The sequence below is a fragment of the Balaenoptera borealis genome (assembly GCF_965194805.1).
Source record: "Balaenoptera borealis genome assembly, chromosome: 19".
Classification (NCBI taxonomy): domain Eukaryota; kingdom Metazoa; phylum Chordata; class Mammalia; order Artiodactyla; family Balaenopteridae; genus Balaenoptera; species Balaenoptera borealis.
The window spans coordinates 17,392,363-17,415,623 of record NC_138878.1 but is presented as its reverse complement, the minus strand read 5'-3'; the positions used below and the strand labels follow the sequence as shown (position 1 = coordinate 17,415,623).

Below are 23,261 nucleotides of genomic sequence, written 5' to 3'. Positions count from 1 at the left end.
CACAATACAGGTTCTTAAATTTAATGTCAAATTTATCTTATATTTTCTTTATTGACTGGTGCTTTTTGTCTCATATTTAAGAAATCCTTCCTTTTGCCAAGGGTTTAAAAGCTATTGCTGATAATACTGAATTTCAATTGTTTTTTATTTACTGATTTGGAATCCTGTAATCTTTCTCAGTTCTCTTAATTCTAATAATTATTTGTAGGTGTTCTGGGTTTTCTTCACACTCATCTCATATGTGATTAATAATAATTTTCTTTCTTTCTATCTAGATCTTATTTCATTTTTTCTTGCTCTAATGTGTTGGATAGAATCTCCAATATAATGTTCACTTCATCTGATTTTGGGGGAATTTATTTGCTAAAGATTGTTTTTAATATCCTTTAATCTCTTTCGTTTATTTATTTATTTATTTGGTTGCATTGGGTCTTTGTTGCTGCACGTGGGCTTTCTCCAGTTGCTGCGAGTCAGGGCTGCTCTTCATTGCGGTGCGCGGGCTTCTCATTGCGGTGGCTTCTCTTGTTGCGGAGCACGGGCTCTAGGCGCGCGGGCTTCAGTAGTTGTGGCACTCAGGCTCTAGGGCACTAGGGCTTCAGTAATTGTGGCACATGGGCTTAGTTGCTCCATGGCATGTGGGATCTTCCCAAACCAGGGATCAAACCTGTGTCCCTGCATTGGCAGGCAGATTCTTAACCACTGCGCCACCAGGGAAGTACCCTGCTGGTGGACTCTTTAATCTCTGCAGCATATATACTGATATCACCACTTCATCACCCGCCCTTCAGTCCCAGTTTTTGGTTACTTGTACTTCTTTTTCTTCCTTTACCATTTTTTTTCTTTTTCTTTTTTGGACTGGTCTTACCAGAGGTTCATCAAGTTTTTAGTCTTTTGAAATAACTAAATTTTATCTTCATTGATTTCTGTTTTATATTTGTTTCCTAATTCATTAATTATTGTTCTTTATTATTTTTATTCATCTACTCATTTGGAGTTTATTTTGAAGCCCTCTTTCTAATTTTTTAGGTGGATGCCTGTCATCTTCTGTCTTTTTTTAATGCATTTCTCTCCAAATATTGCTCTAGCCATCCCAAGAGTTTTGATATATAGTTTAAAAAATATTACTCAATTCTAGATTTCTTTTTTAATGCAGACCAAGCCCAGACCTCAGGCCCAGCAGAAACTTGCATTTTTTTGTTTGTTTGTTTTTGTTTTTTGGCCTTGCCATGCAGTTTGTGGAATCTCAGTTCCCTGACGAGGGATTGAACCTGGGCCATGGCAGTGAAAGCCCAGAATCTTTACCACTAGGACATCAGGGAACGCCTTAGATATTTTCTAATTTCCTTTTGCTTTAGTCTTTTACCTGTGAGTTTAAAATTCTTAATGTTCAAAAGTCTTTTTTTCTTTAGTCACATTTTTGTTATTGAAATTTCTAACTTGATTGTACTGTGGTCAGAGAATATTGCCCTTTTGATACCAGCCCTGTATCAAAATATAGTCCTGTATTACTTATTTTCTACTGCATAATAAATTATCCCCAAATTTAATGGCTTAAAGAGTTATCTCACTTTTTAAAAAATTAATTAATTTATTTTATTTTTGCCTGCTTTGGGTCTTCGTTGCTGCGCGTGGGCTTTCTCTAGTTGTGGCGAGAGGGGGCTACTCTTCACTGTGGTGCACGGGCTTCTTATTGTGGTGGCTTATCTTGTTGAGCACGGGCTCTAGGCGTGCAGGCTTCAGTAGTTGTGGCATGAGGGCTCTAGAGCACAGGCTCAGTAGTTGTGGCACACGGGCTTAGTTGCTCCATGGCATGTGGGATCTTCCTGGACCAGGGCTCGAACCTGTGTCCCCTGCATTGGCAGGCAGATTCTTAACCACTGTGCCACCAGAGAAGTCCATGTCTCACAGTTTTTGTGGGTCAGAAATCTGGACACAGCTTAGCTTGAGTTCCCTGCCTCTGGGTCTCTTATAGGCTGTGATCAAGGTGTCAGCTGGTAGGGGAGTCATCTTAAGGCTCAACTCAGGTGAATCCACTTCTAGGTGTTTGGCCTCTTTTTTTTTTTTTTTTTTTAATATGTGTGTATGTATGTATGTATGTATGTATGTATGTATATATGGCTGCGTCAGGTCTTAGTTGCGGCACGCGGGATCTTCGTTGTGGCACGTGGGCTTCTCTCTAGTTGTGGCCCATGTACTCAGTAGTTGCGGTGCATGGGCGTAGTTGCCCCTCAGCATGTGGGATCTTAGTTCCCTGACCAGGGATTGAACCCGTGTCCCCTGCATTGGAAGGCGGATTCTTAACCACTGAACCACCAGGGAAGTCCATGTTTGGCCTCTTAATATTACTTACTGACTTGGCAAGGTCATCAGTGCGTTTAAACAGATTTACATATATTTACCCCATCATTTTTAGTTATTTTCAATAGAAGGGTCAGGGTACTTAATCAACTAAACTGTTATAGAGAAAAAAATGTGTCTGCTTAAGCTACTAAGGACCTGAACTAAAAACGAAGAAATGATTTTGTGAGAGGAAAATATTTTTTAGCCCAGGAAGCTGTATGAATTAGAGTCCAGTGAGGAGACCAAAAGCAACGTTACATATTTCAACAGAGGGAATTTAATAGAAGGAATTGGTTACACAGGTGTGGGAGGGCTGGGAGGCACCAGGGTAGCCTAGTGATAGTAATTGCAGGAAGCAGTCCCCTTTCCTAGGGCTGGGGACACAAAGGGAGAAGACTGGGGTTTCCAGAACCTAGATGTGTGGAGGAGAGGTCCTGTGAGGCTAGTGCTCAGATCTCTGAGAGGAATCTCTGCTTGAGTGCTGCTGCTAGCTCTGAAGGGCCCAAGGAGAGCCCTTATGTGGGAAGGAACAAGCTTTCTCCTTTCTCCTACCTTCCAGTCACCCTCTAGTTCCCCTGTTGTCCAGTCCTAACAGCTGGAAAGAGAAGAATGTAGTTTGCAGAACCCTAGCCCCAGCATGTCTAAGCAGAGTATAGAAGAGTGGATGTGAAGGGGAGAGACAATCGCTTAATTTAAGAGGTTGATCCAGTGCCCCCGGAGCCTCAGGAGGCCTGCCCAACTCAGCCAGTGTAAGTCACAGAGGTTACAGGGTCATGACTTACACTGCTGCTGCCAACCATGACTTCAGAACTTCACAAAGCACTTATTTATAATAACTGGTATGAAATAACAGCTTTTTCTCCCTTTTTCTTAGAATATGAAATATTACCAAGGTATCCGGGCTGCTGTGAGCAGGGTGAAGGACAAAGGACAGAAGGCCTTGGTTCTTGACATTGGCACTGGCACAGGACTCTTGTCAATGATGGCTGTCACGGCTGGTGCTGACTTCTGCTATGCCATTGAGGTGAGCCACACTCTTCACATGTTTGTCCTGTGTCCTATGTGGGAAGTCCTTTGTGTCCCTTGCACTCTGCCCATCTGTTTGTTCACAGACAGACATTCATGGAGTGTTCACTCCATGCCAAGCACAGGGCCAGGTTCAGAGAACACAGAGATGAATCAGACACAGTTCCTTCCTCCAGGAGCTCATTTTCTTCCCTGCAAACAGCGGTTCTCAGCCTTGGCTGCATGTCAGAATCACTGAGGATCTTTAAAAAAGCTAATGTCTAGTCAGTCGTTGTCATGTCCTCCCCCCACCTACCCATTTTAATTATTATTCTGGGATGTGGCTGGGGCATTGGGGTTTTTGAATGTGCACCAAGGTTGAGATTACTACCTTAAAGATCCCCACAGAGCCAGCCATCCTACTACATTTACCAATAGTTCCGCAGTCTGCCATTTCTTTCCTTTAATAAAACATTAAACATATATTATTTTTCTGATAATGTAAATAATACATATCCTTATATGAGATTTGGTAAATATAAAATAAAAATAGTGTGTTAACTATTATCAAAGTTAACTATTGTTAAAATTTTGGTGTATTTTCTTCCAAGCTTTTGGGAAAGGGGGCATGTATTTAAGCACTTTGCCCTACAAAATTTGGTTCATATGGTGATTAAGTTGCAGATAACAAAGTCCCAAAATAACAGTGGCTTAAACAGATAGAAGAAGTTTTTTGCTTTCTCACATGAAGTGTAGAGGTCAGCATTCTGGGTGTTATACCCAGACTCCTTCCAGCTCCCCTGCCACCCCTTGCTTACAGGGTAGCCCTCATGTTTATGGTCTAGAAAGGTAGGCATTTTAGGCTGAGGGAATAACGTGGTGTGTTTGGGGAAGAGTCATCCAGAGTTGTGGCAGAGGGTTGTCATGGTAGCAAAACCTAGAAAGGTGGATTATAGCTAGACTCTGGAAGACCTGAGTGTCTCAATAAAGACTTTTAACTCTAATATCTTGAGTTAGGTGTTCTTAACCTAAGGTAAGAATAATGGGCTTCAGGTCTCCATAAAAGTTCTGAGAGGGGTGTGTGCATGGGTGCGTGCGATTCTGTACACTTGCCTCAGGATTTCATTAAATTGATTAAGAGCCATTTCTTTGCCTTTGTGGGAGTCTTTGAGCTGATAAAAAGAAATCAGTGTAGGCTCAACTAGATTTTTTTTTTTTTTAATTTTCTTCCAGAAACATTTTAATAAAAATTAGCCATTTCCAAGAAATGCCCACTGCATGCCCACCAATAAAAGGGAACCATAACAAATAGAAAATTTACCATATGGCTATGATTTAAAGAAAAAAAACTAGTGCACACTCAAGCACACCAGCAAAGTCAAATATTAAAGTCACATTCTTTCTTATGGGCTATGATTAGGATTCTGAAGAGACACTGAAATAAAACTTAATGCAAATGCTGAACTATTCAGGTCAAAGAACCTCTACAGAAGCATCTGACCTCAAAGGCATTCCAGTTTGAGACTCAATTTCAGAATAAGGCATAACAAATGAACACAAGACATACAGCGTGAAAGGAGGGATTCTGTAATTCCCAACATACTCTGAACCTGATAGAACAAATCTAGGTTTTTTTAAAATTATTATTTTTCTTTAAACAATCGCCAAGAATGGAATCAAAGATAAATAGAAGGCACAACAGTTTTGCTCTGGTTTTGTGTTATTCAGATTTTTTAAAAAGAAATTTTTTTTTTTTTTACAAATACAAATTAAACATGAAAAAACTACTTCAAAAAAAACCTAACAGTTCAAGAAAAGCTTATCAGTTGCATTCTAGACATTTAAAACCTACTGAACAATTTAAATTTCAGTGGTAAAAACAGTAGGTTTGGGAACTGTTTTGTGACCACGTATCCAAAGAGAAACTCCACTAACACCTTTTATTCAGTTTTTAACCATACCAGAGAGAATCTAAATTGTCAATTTTTCCAACAGCAATTTTTCCACACCAGAAGGTAGTCATGACTCTCAAAGAAGAGACAATTTGGGTTCTTCCTGCCTTAAAAGTGTTTATCAAATCCTGTAATTCTCACAGGCTTTTGAAACATGTAGAAAATAAGTAAGAAATATTCCAGTGAGTGAAACATACCAAATGTAAGTAATAAGCAAGACACATTCCTTTGGGGAAACTGTTAAAAAGAAAACCAGTATGTATATGCAAATGAAACAAGGAAATGCAGTCTTTTTTCTTTTCTTCTTTAAAAATCTGTTTTTCCTAAAATATCATTCCACAAAATGATATGAACTGAAGGACTAAAAGGTGGCGGGGTTGGGGAGAGAGGGAGAAGGAGCACACACCATTAATACAAAAAGTAAAATTGTACAAACATAAGCAGTGTATCATAGACTAGAATCAGATTCCAAGATACCAAAAGTTGGCTGAAGAAATTCACCATTCTGTGGGAGCTAGGGTTTGTACTGCTGCCTGAAGATCGGTGACGAGCAATTCACTGCCTTGGAGCAATGCCCTTTCCCACTCCAAATCCTGGTTTCTGCACCATGCCTCCTCGGGTGGTGCCTGTCATCGCACCACCCAGCCCACCTCGAGGGCCTCCAGGTCCCCGCAGGCGGTTATCTCGGCGATCCCCTTCCTGGGCGGCTTGAGTCTTCTTTTCTTCCACATTCAGGCGGACCTCACCTCTGAACGTGATGGGCCTGTTGCTAAGCACCTTCTGAACAGGCTCAGAATCATCAAACACAATGAACCCAAAATTGGGTAATTTCCCACCGCTGTTAATACGCAGCTCCACCACATTCCCATAATTTTGAAAAAAATCTTTAAGCTCTGATTTGTCCACCTCATGAGGCAGGTTGCTGATAAAGAGCTGGTGACTGTCAGGGTGTCTTACGATTCTTTGGGGTTCAACATCACCTTGCTCACCAGCCTCACAGACTGGTCTAGGTCCCCTCTGGAGAGGAACATTTATTCGCTGTTCTCGAACCCTTTGATCCCTCTGAGGCCTCTGTGGTGGAATTTGAGATTCAGGCTTAGACTCCGGACGAGGCTGTGAAGCTGGTACTTTAACAGCGTGAGGTGGTATCCCAGTAACTGGAACAGCTCCACTGGGTGGAAGGTTCTTGCTGGTCACAGATGCCCAAGAAAAGGTTCTCAAGTCCTTCTGCACTGTCTGGGCTATGTCTGCAGGCGCTGGAGAAGAACTCTTCTGAGCATCCTCAGGAGCAGTTTCTTCCAGTACTGGCTCAGACTTTTCCTCTTGGACTTCAGGCACAGGTTCTTGCTCCGGTTCTGGTTCAGCAACAGGTTCTTCTAAATGTTCTTCTAAGTCATTGCTGACAGTTTGATCATAGGAAGTTCCAAAATCATCAGGTACCACCTCAGGTGTCTGCTGTCTTTCTTCAGGTTCCTCTACTTCTTCTTCAGATTCTTCCTGAGGCTCAGTGACAAAGCCACCAAAGACCTCATCTTGGTATCTGAAGATATCATTGTGAACATAGAACTTATTTGCAACAGAGCTCTCAGGAGCAAGGACAGACGTCTGCATGAATCTCCTCAAAGCCTGGTTGTTGTTAGAGAGCAAGCCCATCACCTGGACCACCACATGGTCGTTCAGAGCGGCACGAGCATCGACGTGACGGATCTTAGTGTGGCAATTGGTGAAGTTTTGTGACATCACTTTCCTATGGATTTCTTTCTGTCCATAGACTGCATCTGCTGGCTTTCCATTTGAATCCAATCCCGCATGGACATAAGAAGAGTTCTTTCCATAAAACCTGTGTAGCATGTCTGGGGCCTGGTTCAGCAGTGTGTAATACTGTCTCACAAATTCCCGCCCAACCAGCAGGGGACTAGGCTTCTCCATAACCATTGCTTTGGTCGATTCAGCCTGCACGGCTGAGCGGGAGAGGAACAAGCTCTGCTCCACAGCACGGCAAAAACAAAAAACTCAACTAGATTTTATTATCTTTGTAAATGAAGAAACTAAGACCCATAGAGGTTAAAGATATAAGTCCCACAGTTAATAAGTAGGAGAGCTAGACCTGGAGCTTGGTCTTTTTAGTTCCTAATATGGTGCTCACTCCACATTGGTGGCTTTGATGGGAGGGTGTGAGTGTGTGTGAGAGTTAGTTTTCTAGTGTGGGTGTCTAGGGTGGAGGCAGGGTTGCCATTGACTGGTAAGAGGAACTCAGAGGAAGATAACTTACTTTGCAGGAAAGAAAATGCATTTCATTTTGGACGTGTTGAGAATGAGAGAGACAGGTCTTGTGGCAGGAGCCAGTATATATGTGGACTGCTAATTAAAAATATAGGGTGAGAACATATTTTTCGATAGAATTGGTAGGACTGTACTCTTAGGTTTTTCCATATTTTTACATCACTTACCTGGATTTCAAATTCTCTTGCTGCTCTTGCCTGTGACTCTCAGACCTCTTCCGTTTGACTCTTGACATCTTATGGTGGCCTCCCAGTTTTTGTTTAGTGACTACCTGTTTGATCCTCTGGTCTTCCTGTCTGTGGATTGCCCTGTGGTTTCAGCTCTGCCTGAGCTGCATGGCAACAGGAAAGACAGGTCCAGAAGAAAGAGTGAGCGAGAACCTGCTGGTCCCTGTAGATAGAAGTCTGAACCTTGAGAGAGTTGCATATATAGTGGATTTGGGACTCACTTGCTAAAGGTGTGACAGGTGAAGCTGGCAGTGTAGGAGGTTGTCCATGGAGAGAGAGTACACTGAAAAGAGCAAACCTTGGAACACGCCTATGTTCAGGGGGCTGAGGGAAGAAGAGTGGCCATAAAGTCAAGTCCAGACAGACACGAAGAGACCCTAGAGGGTAGGGGGCAGACTGCATAGAAATCGTGAGAAAGAGGGAGTGGCCAGTAGGTGTGGATGTTATAGAGTAGCACTGTCCAATAGAACTTTCTGATGTTGAAAATCTTCTATGGCTCTGCTGGCCAGTATGCTGGTCCCTAGCCACATGTGGCAGCTGAGCACTTGAAATGTGACTAGTAGGCCCGAGGAACTGAATTTTTGAATTTTATTCAGTTTTAATTTACATTTAAATTGCTACATATGGCTACTGTATTAGCGCAGGTGTAGAAATTGAGCAGGATGAGGACTGAGAAAGCTGTGGGTTGGCAACTAGGAGGCTATTGGTGACCCGCCTTTAGGTGATATTTTCAGGAGAATAAGGTTGAGGAATGGATGGAATATAAGAAATCACAGACATTGACTGTAGGCTTCTCTTTTAGTACATTTGAAAAGGAAGGAATATTTGGGGAAGGTGCATTGGTTACAGTGATTTCTGTGGCAAATGCCTTGAAAACAAAGCATGGTCCTGGCTTCCTCTCTTTCTCCTTTTTAAGGGCAAAAAGAACTTTCCCAGGAATCTCTAGCAGACCTCTCTTTAGGTATCATTGGCCAGAATAAGGTTAAATGCCATTTAACTTACCTCATTGACCTTAGACCAGACAGGTGCACCACTTGAAAGAAGGTCAGTTCCCCAAACTGATTTGAGGGCGGGGGGGAGGACACAGAATGATGTTGGGAAGTCAGCTTCAGGGTTCATTCCAGATAATGTTGGGGTGAGTTCTTGAGTTCTTGGTGGCTGAGGAGGAGGCTGTGAATGACAGAGCCTGAAGGGTCAGTGGAGGAGATGAATGATAAGTCATGAGGCAGGAGGACTGAGAGGATGGTGTGAGCTTGTGATACTTTTGGGTTGGAGGTAAACTGATTGGTGAGAACTGAGGGTTTGAGGCCCTCAAACTATGAACACATCAAAACCATCAAGCCAGAGCCTAGAAATAATTTGAAACAGATTGTGAAGATTTTTTTTCCTAGCTGAGCACATATGCATTCTTTATGGAAGAATATAGCATTTCCCTTTTGATTATAATAAAAGAAATACATGATCATGGCAGAAAATATGGGTGATGCAGAAAAGGTCTTAGAAAAAAATGGAAATCTTGTCATCGTGACCAGACACTTCATCATTTTCAAAAATTTCCTCTCTCTGTGTGTGGCCGCGTGTGCATCTGTATGTTTTATGCAGTGACGTGGTTGGAGCTGTGCAATCTAAATTGGGCAGGCTGGAAAGTAAGAGTTGGAGAAACTTATGTTTAGGGACATGTGAAGGGTTCAGGGAAGACTTCTGTAGGGGGGGGATTTGTGTTGCCCTGGAAAGTTGGGTTTGCTTTGGCAGATGGGGGTAGGGCAGGGAAGACTCAGGCTTGCCTCCTGCACAATGAGGACATCCGCGTGGCTGTAGCATTGGTTGTGTGTGTGTGTGAGTGTGTGTGTGTGTGTGTGTATCGGGTGGAGGGTGTGGGAGGGGAGTAAGGCTGGGTAAAGTAAGGTGGTCCACAGTTTGGAAGGCCTCAAATACCGTGAGAAAACACAGGCTGTGTTCTGCTAGCAGTAGGGATTTGAGACAGTTTTAAGCAGGAGGGTAACCTGCTCGCACTTAACGTCTACTACAGTTACAGTCTCACTTTCCTCTAGGGAGCACATACACTTCCTGTCCCAGGTCACAGATCATGGTTTCGTGAGGCAAGTCCCCTTCCTGGTTCCCTCTAGCATAGCACTGACACCTGCCATCCTTACTAAGTAGTGCAGCCTCCTTGGGAGCCCCCTGCGTCCCTCCTGTGCCTGGCATGTAATGGGAAGGCCCAGCTGCAAGTTAAACCCAGCGCAATCTCATCCTTTTGTATTCATTTCCAAGACACACATTTGGAGAAGTATTTAAGTTACATAGATGAAGTCTTGTTTATTTATCAGATAAACCCAAATCAGCCCAATGAAGTATTTTGCCTGTATCAAATGGTAACAAAGGTACATTTTGTGTATTCAGGAAGAAATTCTGTAGTGGAGGCCTCTTTTACTTCAAGTCATAGGACCAGAATCAAGGCATATCTTGGTTTTAGGATGTTATTTAATTTATTGCTCATTTTTACTTGGGTTTTGTCTCTAATTTTTAGGTTTTCAAACCTATGGCTGATGCTGCTGTGAAGATTGTGGAGAAAAATGGCTTCGGTGATAAGATTAAGATTATCAACAAGCATTCCACTGAGGTGACCATAGGGCCAGGTAAGATCAACACATCCTGTGTCAAAAGCTTTACTTGCTCTTGTAGGAGAGAGGAAAAGGTTTATTCCAGTTTGTGGAATAGATGTACCCAGGTAACCACAGAGACTGGGGCCTCTCCATGTGCTGATCTGAAGATAAGCACTCTGCTTTTCTGTTAGTTTATTTCTCTACTAGTTGAAACAAATCAGGAATGAGTAAACCAGAGCTAATCAAGTATAAGAGTGGTGATGCAAACAAATGAAACCTGTTGCTTAAGCAAGTTGGAATTCTTATGTGGTTCAATTTATCTGAGTTTTGAGTTTTATCAGACAGAGGTAAAACTAAGTTGATAGTAGAAAGAGGTTTGCTTAGTTCCGATATCCTGTCTCAGTATCCAATGTGAGAGATTTGCCTGTGTAGCTCGGTCTCTCCAGGTTTTCAGAATATTTTTTATAGTTTAGGAATTTGTATCAGACTTCTAACATTTCACATGCCACTGATACCGGAAGAGCACAGTGGAAAGATTTACAAGAAGCTTCTAGGGAGACTTCCCTGGTGGCACAGTGGTTAAGAATCTGCCTGCCAATGCAGCGGACACAGGTTCAAACCCTGGTCCAGGAAGATCCCACGTGCCATGGAGCAACTAAACCCATGCGCCACAACTACTGAGCCTGTGCTCTAGACCCCACGAACCACAACTACTGAGCCCGTGAGCCACAATTACCGAGCCTGTGTGCCACAACTACTGAAGCCTGTACACCTAGAGCCCGTGCTCCGCAACAAGAGAAGCCACTGCAGTGAGAAGCTCGTGCACTACAACGAAGAGTAGCCCCCGCTTGCCACAACTAGAGAAAGCCCGCAACTAGAGAAAGCCTGTGTGCAGCAACGAAGACCCAATGCAGCCAAAAATAAATAAATAAATAAATAAATAAATAAATAAATAAATTTATTTAAAAGAAAAAAGAAAAGAAGCATCTACCTAAAGTCAACATTTTTCTCCCATTTGAAAATCATATTTTTTATGGAGAATCGGAAACATTTACAAAAGAAGGGATTAGTATACCCTGTATTTATTTTTAAAGCATAACATACATATAGAAGAGTGCACAGATCATCCCATTTTTAATCAACATTATTGAGGTATAATTCATGTAAAGTAGATACACCCATTTGAAGTGTATAGTTTGAGTTTTAACAAATGTAAACACACTTGTAACCACTTCCACCATCAAGATACTAGAATGTCTCCATCACGCTCAAAGAGATTCCTCATGACTCTTCGCAGTCATTCCCCCCCGTATCCCTGGCCCTAGGCACCCACTGATCTGCTTTCTTCAATATAGATTAGATTGGCCTTTTCTAGAATTTTGAATAAGTGAAATTGTACAGTGTGTACTCTTTTGTGCCTGCTTTCTTTTCTGTAGCACAGTGCTTTTGAGTTTTGTCCACAGTGTTTTATGTAAAAAGCATTCATTTCCTTCTGTTACTGAGCAGCACTCCATGTGTGTACATCCCATAATCCGTTCATCCCTTCACCTATTGATGGACATGAGTAGTTTCTTGGATGGGTCTTTGGGTTCACTGATCTTTTCTTTTGTGGTGTTTGATCTGCTGTCAAGCATATCTAGTGAACTTTTCATTTCTGATACTGTATTTTTCATCTCTGAAAGTTCCCTTTGATTCTTCTTTACAACTCCCGTTGTTCTATATGTTCATGTGTTCCTTTAAATAGTTAACATATTTATATTAGCTGTTTTAACATCCTTCTTTTCCACTGCCTCTCTCTGTCTTCTCTGGGTTTGTTCTATTGACTAATATTTATCCTGGTTTTGGGTCCTGTTTTCCTTCTTTGTGTGTCTAGTAATTTTTATTTGAAGGTTGTGTATATTGGGAGATTGGCATTGCTAAGTGCTGAGTTTTGTTTTCTTCCCTTAAAAGCTTTGTCTGGCATGCAGTTGGGTTTCTTGCAGATCAGTTTGATCCTTTCAAGGCTTGTTTTTAAGCTTTGTTGGAGCAGGGTTAGAATAGCTTTAAGACAGGGTTTCTCAACTGCAGCACTGTTGACATTTTGAGCCTGATAATTCTTTGCTGGGAGAGTTGTCCTGTGCATTGTGGGATGTTTACCACTGGCCTCTAACCGGTAGAAGCCCATAGCACCTCCCTCCCCCACACCATTTGTGTCAACAAAAAATGTCTCCAGACATTGCCAAATGTGCCAGGTGTGTGTAGGGGGGTGGGGGCAAAGCTCCCCCTATTGAGAACCCTTGTTCTAAGCCTGCTTTAGCCACACTAGTACAGCGTGACCTTTCTGGGGTCTCTGCTGAGTGAGTGCCTGGGCGCTGGCTAATCAGAACTAGAATGTTTCTTAGTCCTCTGAGCTCTGGCAGTTGTTCACCTTATAGCTACATGGTCATCCTTTGCCCAGCCTTCTAGAGGCTTAGCCTGTGTGTGTGTGACTATAGTCAGCAAGAGACATGAGGGGAACCCTCTGCAGATTTCTGAAGCCCTTTTTCTGTGTAACTTCCTGTCCGGCTCTCTCCCTGAAGTGTAGCCTCCTCCACTCCCTTGAACTCTTTGCTGTCTCCTTATTCAGCAAGACACTTTGCTTGGCCTCTCACTCTGTGTACCGAGTACCATGGTCTGGAAAGTGCCTGCTGGCTGGAAGCCAGGGCAGTAGTAGAGGTCACTTTGTTTCCCATTGTTCAACGTCTAAAACCACTTGTTTCATATATTTTGCCAGGTTTTCTAGTTGATTATGGTGGTGGATAAGTCTGATCCCAGTTACTCCATTTTGGCCCGAGATCTTGAGAGCACGGAGACTCACCTGCCGAGCAGCCTTTGCCATGTCACTCATCTGTGCTCTGCCCTGTGCCTCCTCCAGGCTGTGTGTTGTTCACGCCAGGCCCCTCATGTTTCTTAATATTTTTCTATGTAGTGCTTATGACTGCAATAATGAAGTAATTATGTAATTATGTATTTAATGTCTGTATCCCCACACAGCTGAAGCATCCTGAGCTCATGGACTGTGTAGTCTTATTAATTATTCCATTCCATAACTGGGCACAGGGCCTGGCACATGAAAGAATTCAGTCATATTTGTTTAGTGAGTAGATTGTTAGCTTTGCTTGGTCCTTAACCCCTTGTAAATGGGACTTTGTTTCTACTTCTTCAACTTGACAAGTGGCTTCCTCACTGCCCGGGCTGATGGTCTTTTCCCTGCTTTACAAACACTGCGGCTTTGGTACTTCTGCCATTCAGTCCTTCTGAAAACTTTCCCTTCCCAGGCCTCAGTGACATCTCCCAGTCTTGGTTCTCCTTTGCAGCTTCGTTTTTGCTCCCAAATGCATATTTCCAAGCTTGTGTTCTGAGCCCTTTTAAAAAATGGCGTCTGAGTTTGTTGCCTAGTCTCCAGAGATGGATTACATGCTGAGACGTGTAGCAGCCGACTTGGGGTGGCATTTATTCATTCATCCAGTCATTTGGGGAAGACTTCTGAGGCACCTGGGGTAACTGCCCCTCCTCTGGCTCCCCCTGCACCCTCTGTACCCTTCTACATTAGTACTCACAGGCTCTCAAAAAGTATTTGTTGAAATTCATTAGATCATAAAGCTTTATTTTTGAAGCAGATTTGGGCAATAAATCATTTTAAGTTACATAATTGGCTTAAAAATTATTCAGAAGGTAGAATTGGTAGGGCTTGGTGATTGATTAGATGTAGGGTGACAAAAGGGAGGAATCAAGAACTTAGCTAACATTTGCTGACTGTTACTGGGCGCTCGGCGTTGTTCTCAGCACTGGGGTGCAATGGTGAACAGGCCAGTCAGGGTTCTGGTTCTCCTGGAGCTGGTCAGTGATGCCCAGGTTTCAGGACTGTGTGACTGGTGGTGCCGTTCATTTGAGAAGAAGTGTTGGACAGAGAAGCAGGTGTGTGCAAGTGGGGTGGTTGGCTTAGTATGGGACAGTGTATTTCAGTTGGAGTTTGGCATGATATCAGACAGGATGGGCAGTGACCCGGGAGGGTGGTCTCTGTGCCAGGAGGCAGAAGTTTCTTCTCAGCCTCCTTTCACGTTGTGCTGCCATTGAGAACACGTGTACTTCATAGGAACTGGATAGGTTTTACCTTTGTTATTTGAAACACCACCAGGTGAAGCAGATCTTGTAACCTACCACTCTTTTACAGATGAGGTGACTTATGGTCAGGACTGAGGGTTTAAGGCTAGAAAGTGGGATCCAGGCCCAGCTCTCTATGACTCAAGGTTCAAGCTCTCTCCACTGCGTCCTTCTTTGAACCTCTTAATGCTGCTCTTTTCTTGCTTCATCTGTGATACTTGTCTTCTGTGTAGGGAAGATGAGTGGGCTTTGTCAGATTGTAATTCATGAGCCATTAGGAGTGTTTACAGTTAATTCTCCATGATGAATACCCCTTCCAAAGTCAGTTTTATCTCGCCTCATTAAAAATTGTAATTGTAGAAGTAACATTACATTATATTATAGAGGTTTAAAAAATAGAGTTAACAGAAAGACCTTCCATAATCCTACTGTCCTTAAAAAAACTGTTATTTGGGGGATTGTTTGGTAGCAAGAAACTAACTTGATTAAGGGGGATTTAGTGTAAGGAACTGGGGTTTCTGAATCCTGGATCTCAGTTGTATCATTGAGTATCAGTGGAATCAGCCTCTCTCTTGCTTTAGTTTTCTCCCCCTCTCTGCAGCCTAGAAATATCTGAAGTACCAGCATTCAGTTTTTGCTTTTCAAATAATTTTTGCTAATTTAATAGTTAATAGTTTAATTGTTTGTATCTCTCTAATTGCTAATAAGAATGAAAATTTCTTCATATATTTGATTGATTTGCTTTCTATTTTGAACTGTTTATTTGTATTTTTGCCTGGTTTTCTTCTTGGGTGTTTGTAGTTTTCTGATCAGTTTTACAAGTCCCTTGCAATATTAAACACACAGAAAAATTGATAGGGTAGTATGCTGAACACCCATGTTCTCTTAACCAAGACTTAGTCACTCGTTAGCATTTTGATGTGTACATGTTATGTCAATGTGGATTTTAGTTTATTTTTTTTGGCTGAACCGTTGAAAAGTCAGTTGCAGACATGATGACACGTCTAAATACTTCAGCATATGTATGTGCTTTCAATTTTAGTGACCTATTAACCTTTTATCTTTTACATATTTGCTGTAAATATTTGTTCCAATCTGTTGCTTGCTTCTGATTCTTTCCTTTTGTTTCTCAGATGGTGACATGCCATGTCGTGCCAACATCCTGATCACGGAGCTGTTTGACACGGAACTGATTGGGGAGGGAGCACTGCCCTCCTATGAACACGCACACAGGCATCTCGTGCAGGTAGGGGACTGAGGGCCTCCTTCGGGCAAATTGCTGTGATCTCAGTTGACTCACACAGCTCTCGTTGACTCTCTCGTAGAGCACGCTCTACGTAGCCCGAGCCCTCAGTACCTCTCTGTACACCTTAGGGCACCTTTTGATTCCTACGAGATTCTGATTGTCCTCAATTATGACTTCTGTGCCTCTTGAATGCCAAGTCTTAGTAGGTTAGAGTCAAAAGACTAGAAACTGTCTTCAAATTCAATTCAGCAAACATTCTTTGAATGTCACCTGTGTGTAAGGTGTTCTAGCATCCAGGGAGAAGTATAAGCCATTCTTCTTGCTTCTACATCCACACTAGTCAGCAGTGGAAAGGACTTGATGGGCCAAATGGAGAGGTAGGCAGAAGCACCACTGACATTTGGTTTAGGGCTGGTGGAAAAGGTCAAGGGTCAGGAAGGAGATGAGGACATGTGTGGAGAGGGTGGAATTTGGAAAGGCACTGAGGAAAAGGAGAGATGTCCCAGGTGGAGGACCTGTTTGGTAGGTCAGTGGGAACACCAGCCTAAGGTGCTTGTAAGCTTATGTGGAGAATGGGGTAGAGGATAGAAGACCGTGAATGCCAGGCTGTTCCAGATGAAGGAGTTTGGGTGGTGATAATCTTTGGCTGTTTTTTTTTTTTTAGTAAATTTGTTTGTTTGTTTTTATTTTTGGCTGTGTTGGGTCTTCGTTGCAGTGCGCAGACTTTTCTCTAGTTGCGGTGAGCGGGGGCCACTCTTCGTTGCGGTGCACAGGCTTCTCATTGCAGTGGCTTCTCTTGTTGTGGAGCATGGGCTCTAGGCTCGCAGGCTTCAGTAGTTGTGGCACACAGGCTCAGTAGTTGGGGCTTGCGGGCTCTAGAGTGCAGGCTCAGTAGTTGTGGTGCACGGGCTTAGCTGCTCAGCAGCATGTGGGATCTTCCCAGGCCAGGGCTTGACCTGTGTCCCTTGCATTGGCAGGCAGATTCTTAACCACTGTGCCACCAGGGAAGCCCCGACAGTTGTTTTGAGAAAGGAGAGATATGCTGAAAATGTTAGCTCAGAGTTGTTGGTCTTGCTTTTTTATGAACATAAACTGGGAGGTGGAGACTCAGAGGCAAAGGCCGGCTGAGGAGGTGTGAGTGTTTGCTGCTTCTGCTGGCACCTGCCATGTGGGCACTGTTCACATGAGCCCGTAACTGTCTTAGCCCGGGATTCTTTGAGGGGTACTTAGTACCCCTGGAGTGAGGAAGGGGGCTCCTTCCAAGGCATTTGAGGCCAGCGTCCACATTACTCATGTGGTCAGCATGTGATGGTGATCGTCCTCCAGCTCCCCATCCTGCGTGAGATGTCTCGTCGTCTCCAAAATGCAAAATTCTTCCTAGTAACTTTGGTAGAAATTATTTCTATTTCTCTACATTAAAACCATCAATTAGATGAATCCCTGAAATAGAGAACAAGGATATTTAGAATTAATGTTGTCCAATTTGTCTTTCTCTAGTTCATGTAGTAATTAAAGGCGCACTGGCAGCCGTCCTCAGCTTCCTCTCCCAGCTGGCCCGTAGCAGCCGGCTGTGCACTGTCCACTCTGATCCCTGTCCCCATCTGCCCAGCCTGAGCCTCAGCTTGAAGGAGCTATGGCGGCACACAGTCTCCATTACCGTGTCCCTTTTCCTGCCACATTGGAGGTCATGGAACTGGGATGCTGGAGTGTCTGACAGTCCATGTGGTATTGCAGTGACCCAGGAATTGATCTCAGAAGACACATTTATTGGTGCCTTCATTTTGCAGGGCCCTTTTCTGAGTACCAAGAATACGAGGGTGAGCTCCTGGGGAGGCAGGTAGGTGGGCAGGTGGTCACAGTACAGTTTGAGGTCCACGCTGATGGTGGTCGGTGGGGTGAGGTCCTGCCCACTCTGGTGGGAGAAGTCGGGGAGGTCGGGGAAGATGAAGCATGAGCTGAGTCAGTCTTGAGAGTGAGCAGGGTTTGGCCTGGCAGCTGGGGGGAGTCGCAGCAGAGGAGGTCAGCCTGCACAAAGATGTGAAGATGAGTCAGATTATGGGTGTGTGGGAGGCAGGGTAAGAGAGAAGGCTGAAGGGCTGGGCAGGGCCTGACCAAGAAGGGCCCCTGTGCTCCAGAAGGCAATGTGGTAGCTCAGAAGGGTTTTTTTTTTTTTTTATAGGTGTACAACTTTTTTTTTTCCCCCAGATTTTTTATGTTTTTGGTTTTTTTAAAAAATTTTTATTTATTATTTATTTATTATTTTTATTTTTGGCTGCGTTGGGTCTTCGTTTCTGTGCGAGGGCTTTCTCCAGTTGCGGCAAGTGGGGGCCACTTTTCATCGTGGCGCGCGGGCCTCTCACTATCGCGGCCTCTCTTGTTGCGGAGCACAAGCTCCAGACGCTCAGGCTCAGTAGTTGTGGCTCACGGGCCCAGTTGCTCCGCGGCATGTGGGATCTTCCCAGACCAGGGCTCGAACCCGTGTCCCCTGCGTTGGCAGGCAGATTCTCAACCACTGCGCCACCAGGGAAGCCCCACTCAGAAGGGTTTTAAGCAGAGGATCTGTGTCAGATTTACGCAGGCAGGCATGTGGAGAGCAGCTGGGGTGCAGCACTGGAGGCAGGAAGACTAGTTAGAAGGTGGCTGGAGTTGTCCAGGTGCTGGGCTGAGGTAGGCCTTAGTCAGGGCCATAGAAATGGAACCCAGAGAGGTAGACTCGGGGAGGAGGAAGGTGGTCAAGGACTCCTGTTACTTAGATGTGGAGGCATGGAGGATGATGCCAGGGTTTGAGGTGTAGGTGACTGGCTTGGATGGTGGTGCTCCCTGTTGACTGGGAGGAGGACCAGGCCTGGGAAGGTGGGGGAGAGGTGAAGGTGACTTGTTTGGTTTAGACAGACTTTGAGCTGAGGGTCAGCCAAGTAGAGAGGACTAGGAGGCATTTGGTACATGTATTTGGTAAATGAAGATGGAGTGCTTGAGGTCAAACGGGAGAGTACACGGTGGGAGAAAAAGATGGTCCAGACCAGGTCTCTGGGGAATCCTCGCTGTGAGGGATGGGCAGGGGAAGCACAGCTTTGTGAAGGAGACAGAGTGGGAGAGCAGTGCTTCTCATCCAGAGCTGTGTCTGGAGACAGTTTTGATGTCACAACTGAGAGGTGGTGCTACTGTCATCTCGTGGGTAGAGGCCAGGGATGTTACCAAACATCCCACAATGCACAGAGCAGCCCCCACAGTAAAGGATCACCTGATCCAAAAGGTCACTAGTGCTGAGGTAGAGAAACCCTGTGCTTGTGCTTTCTGTGTGGTAGCAGCTGTGAGTGTCCTCTTCATGGCTGGGCCCCTAGTGCCTGGCGTGTAGAGCGTGTTGGATGAATGAGGCAGAAGGGAAATTGGATGAGGGACTGCAGCCAAAGCCAAGTGAGGAGAGTGGTCGGCAGTGCCAGGTGAGGCCAGGAGGTCAGGTCGGTTGAGGGTGGACACTTGTCCACTGGGCTGTGCAGTAAGAAGGTTCTGGTGTCTGGGTGAGAGCTACACTGAAGGGAAGCTTGGAGCTCAGTGCCAGGATTACTGCTTAGCAGGAAGACTTAGGCTCTTTCTTCACAGTTGGTGTGGGAGTTAATCAGCATGATGACAGTTAAGGTTTATTTTTGAAATATTCAAGAGTGTCAGGTAGCTAGGAACTTACCTGACATAAGTCGTCCTAGGCATAATGTGTATTCTTTCTGAAATCTGGTTTCTTCTGTTCCCAAGGGCATTGGCTGAAAACAGTTCACTGTCCTAATAGTGATAAGGCATTAGATGTTACTAAACCTGCCTAATATTAGGGAATAAATCTCTTTTGCTCAATGGGAATTACTGTGGGTCAATGTAACTGGTTATTTTTTTGTTCTTTTGTTTTACTTTTTTAATATAAACTTAGGAAAATTGTGAGGCAGTGCCTCACAGAGCAACCGTCTACGCGCAGCTGGTGGAGTCCAGGAGGATGTGGTCATGGAACAAGCTGTTTCCCATCCGTGTTCAGACCAGCCTTGGAGAGCAAGTCATCGTCCCCCCCTTGGAACTGGAGAGGTGTCCTGGCGCGCCCTCTGTCTACGACATTCAGCTGAACCAGGTGTCTCTCACTGACTTCACTGTCCTCAGCGACGTGCTGCCTATGTTCAGGTACCAAGGAGCCACCCAGGGTCATGGTGTTTGGAGACACTTGGTGAATTGCGGTCTTTGGCAGTTCTTTTTGAGTTCATTTTGACATCAGGAGTCCATTGCAAACAAGTCTCATTGCTGGTGAGGTCACCATAAATGCTTAAAGATGGAGTGTGTGAGCTTAAAATATGCTTCAGTTCCTGAATATTCTTCCACAGTGTGGACTTCAGCAAGCAAGTCAGTAGCTCAGCAGCCTCCCATAGCAGGCAGTTTGAACCTCTGGCATCTGGCCAAGCTCAGGTGGTTCTCTCCTGGTGGGATATTGAAATGGACCCTGAGGGGAAGATCAAGTGCACCATGGCCCCCTTCTGGGCACACTCGGATCCAGAGGAGCTCCAGGTAAGAGGCAGGAGCTGAGCACGTGTTCGTGGAAATCAGGAAACTTGTCCACTTTTGGTCCTGGGAAAGGAGCATGTTGAATCTTAGATTCCTAAGAATTTAGGGCTTCCCTGGTGGCGCAGTGGTTGGGAGTCCGCCTGCCAATTCAGGGGACATGGGTTCGAGACCTGGTCCGGGAAGATCCCACATGCCATGAGGCAACTAAGCCCGTGCACCACAACTACTGAGCCTGCGCTCCAGAGCCCGCGAGCCACAACTACTGAAGCCCAAGCGCCTAGAGCCTGTGCTCTGCAACAAGAGAAGCCACCGCAATGAGAAGCCTGCGCACCACAATGAAGAGTAGCCCCAGCTTTCCTCAACTAGAGAAAAACCTGCACGCAGCAACGAAGACCCAACGCAGCCAAAAATAAATAAAATAAAATAAATACATTTATTAAAAAAAAAAAAAATAGAATTTAGAGTTAGAAGGGACTATGTCAGAATCAATGTCAAAGAAGAGTTTAAAAGAAAAAAAAGCAAGGCTAGCTGTAGTAAGATATAAGATAGACTTCTCAGGCCAAGTTCATGGTCAGCACCAGCGGTCACAGTGAGCCATAGGGCAGCTTTGGTGTGCTGGCTCTCCCCTCGTCCTGGTACAGCCACTCTTAGACCTGCCCACCGAGTAATCCAGGGGTCCTCAGATTAGCTTGTGATAGAGAGCTACAGCCTGTCTACAGCCGCATTTTCTGTGGCCTCAAAATCTACCTTCTTAAAAAAAAAAAAAAAAAAAAAAAAAATCTACCTTCTTCAGCTCCATGGAAAATGGGGAGGATGTGAACTACAGAAAAGGAAATACATATTATATTCCTTTTTCTTTAAAAATATTTTTTAAAATTAATTTTATTTATTTATTTATTTTTCGGCTGTGTTGGGTCTTTGTTGCTGCGCACGGGCTTTCTCTAGTTGAGGCAAGCAGGGGGCTACTCTTTATTGCAGTGCACTGGCTTCTCACTGCAGTGGCTTCTCTTGTTGCAGAGCACAGGCTCTAGGCGCGCGGGCTTCAGTAGTTGTGGCTCGCAGGCTCTAGAGCGCGGGCTCAGTACCTGTGGCACACGGGCTTAGTTGCTCCACGGCACGTGGGATCTTCCCAGACCAGGGCTCGAACCCGTGTCCCCTGCATTGGCAGGTGGATTCTTAACCACTGCGCCACCAGGGAAGTCCAAGAACCATGCAGATTTAAACTGCAGTGAAATACTGTTTCTCACGTATTAGTGAATAAAGTTCAGAGTTTGCACACTGTTGGTGGAGCCGTGGGGCAGCTCAGGAGGGTGCTCACCAGAGCGTTGTGGAGTGCAGCAAGGCCCACGGTCTGTCAGGATGGGAAGTGATGCCCCTTCTAGGCATTTAGGCTCTGGATGGAGCTGCATATGTGTAGAATGACGTGTGTGCCAGGATACTCACTGCAACCCTGATTAAATAGAAAAGACTGGAACAACCTAGAGGCCACCAGCAGGGACTGGCTAAGTCCATTTTCCTGCATCCACTCAGAGGGTGAGGTGGCTCTCTCTGCACTGATGTGGAACAATCTCAAGGATAGATCAAGTGAAACAACAAGAGGCGCAGAACAGTGTGTGCTATGCCAACGTTGGTGTTATTAAAAATAAGAATATATGTGTTTATGAGCTTTTATGTGTGGTGCATGTATGTAAGGGTATCATGGGAAGAATTCACAGAAATTGGTGAAAATGGTTGCTTCTGGGAAGGGAGCTGGAGGTTAGGGGTGGAAAGGAAACTTATTTTTCACTCCATGACCCTTTTATATCTTTTGAGTTTTCTCTCATGTGCATGTATTATCTACCCCTCTGTACACAAACACAAGAAAAGTGGGAAAGGAGCTTCAGGACCAAGGAATCAAACGTTGCCTCCACCTGGAAGGCCTTGGGCACTGTCCTCTGTGTGTTCTGACTTCCTGTTACCACTTGCTGGGCACTGGCTTTGTTTTGACTGCTCAGCTGCTGGTTCTGGGTGTATACATGGTGACTTCAGGGAAGGCCTTAGCATCTCATCCTGCTCCCTGAGTTACTGCTTAGGCCAAAGGGTCATGACTGCTGTGGGATTTCGGTCAGTCCTCCTGGGCCCTTGAGCTGCCCCGGCTCCACTCTAGGAGTGTGGTGATTGCAAAATTAGCATAAGAATTTCATTAAAATGTTAATACTTCTCATTTGTATATCTTCAAAGTGCTTCTATGTGTATTTTCTCCTTGAATCCTCATATAAGACATGCTGGGTAACCACACAAAGCCGGCCCCAATGAGGGGAGCAGGGCCTCAGGTGTAGGCAGCCTTGGTGGGTGCTTGTCCCTAGGTGTCCTGACTGTGGGGCTTGTGTACTTCCTCTACCAGTGGTGACTTTTGGACTGTTTCGAATTTGAAGAGCTGCTAATGAATCTCCCTCATGACTTCACTAAACTGCTTTTGATCAGCCTCAGACAGTGGACTCTGGCTATCATAGCTCTTTAGCATTAAGACCTGGGAGGCTGGTGTGTGGGAGGGACATGGTGACAGGGAGGCACTGTGGGAGCCCAGGAGGGGTCAGGGAGGCATAGTAAAGAATGAATAACAGGTTTTAGAGAATCTTTTTTTTCCTCCTTGTTAATGTTTAGTTTTTCCAGAATGTATCTGGTTAGATTTTAATTTTCTAGCTTTTACATTCAAATAGACATCTTAGATAGATGGGAATGTCATTCACCTGTCTTTAAGTTAAGTTCAAGATCAGTTAGGATAGAATGCATTGACTGAAAAAAAAAAAAAACCCACAGTGTGAGAATTGTGACTTAACTTTATTTGAAGCCAGATGAGGACTGTAGCCTGGGAGACAGCCTCTCAGCTCTGAGGAGCTACTCTGAAGAGGTGTGGGTGGGGGCAGGAGGTCAGTATAGATATGATTTTAGTGGAGGGGAGATACTTGCA

General features: G+C 44.5%; 1 protein-coding gene and 1 pseudogene across 4 annotated transcripts in view; one reads left to right on the top strand and one right to left on the bottom strand.

Moving 5' to 3' along the window:
- Window positions 1–23,261, top strand: part of PRMT7 (protein arginine methyltransferase 7) — a 50,872-nt gene that overhangs the window by 14,082 nt on the left and 13,529 nt on the right. For all 3 annotated transcript variants that reach the window (XM_082369851.1, XM_082369850.1, XM_082369852.1), the window contains exons 4-8: window positions 3,215–3,364; window positions 10,335–10,443; window positions 15,666–15,778; window positions 19,695–19,936; window positions 20,134–20,314. In XM_082369851.1, coding sequence (XP_082225977.1) covers window positions 3,215–3,364; window positions 10,335–10,443; window positions 15,666–15,778; window positions 19,695–19,936; window positions 20,134–20,314 — 795 coding nt within the window. The remainder of the gene's footprint in view (window positions 1–3,214; window positions 3,365–10,334; window positions 10,444–15,665; window positions 15,779–19,694; window positions 19,937–20,133; window positions 20,315–23,261) is intronic.
- LOC309617495 (ras GTPase-activating protein-binding protein 1 pseudogene) lies at window positions 3,377–10,326 on the bottom strand (annotated as a pseudogene). The gene has a single exon. The product of its transcript is annotated as a ras GTPase-activating protein-binding protein 1 pseudogene (transcript).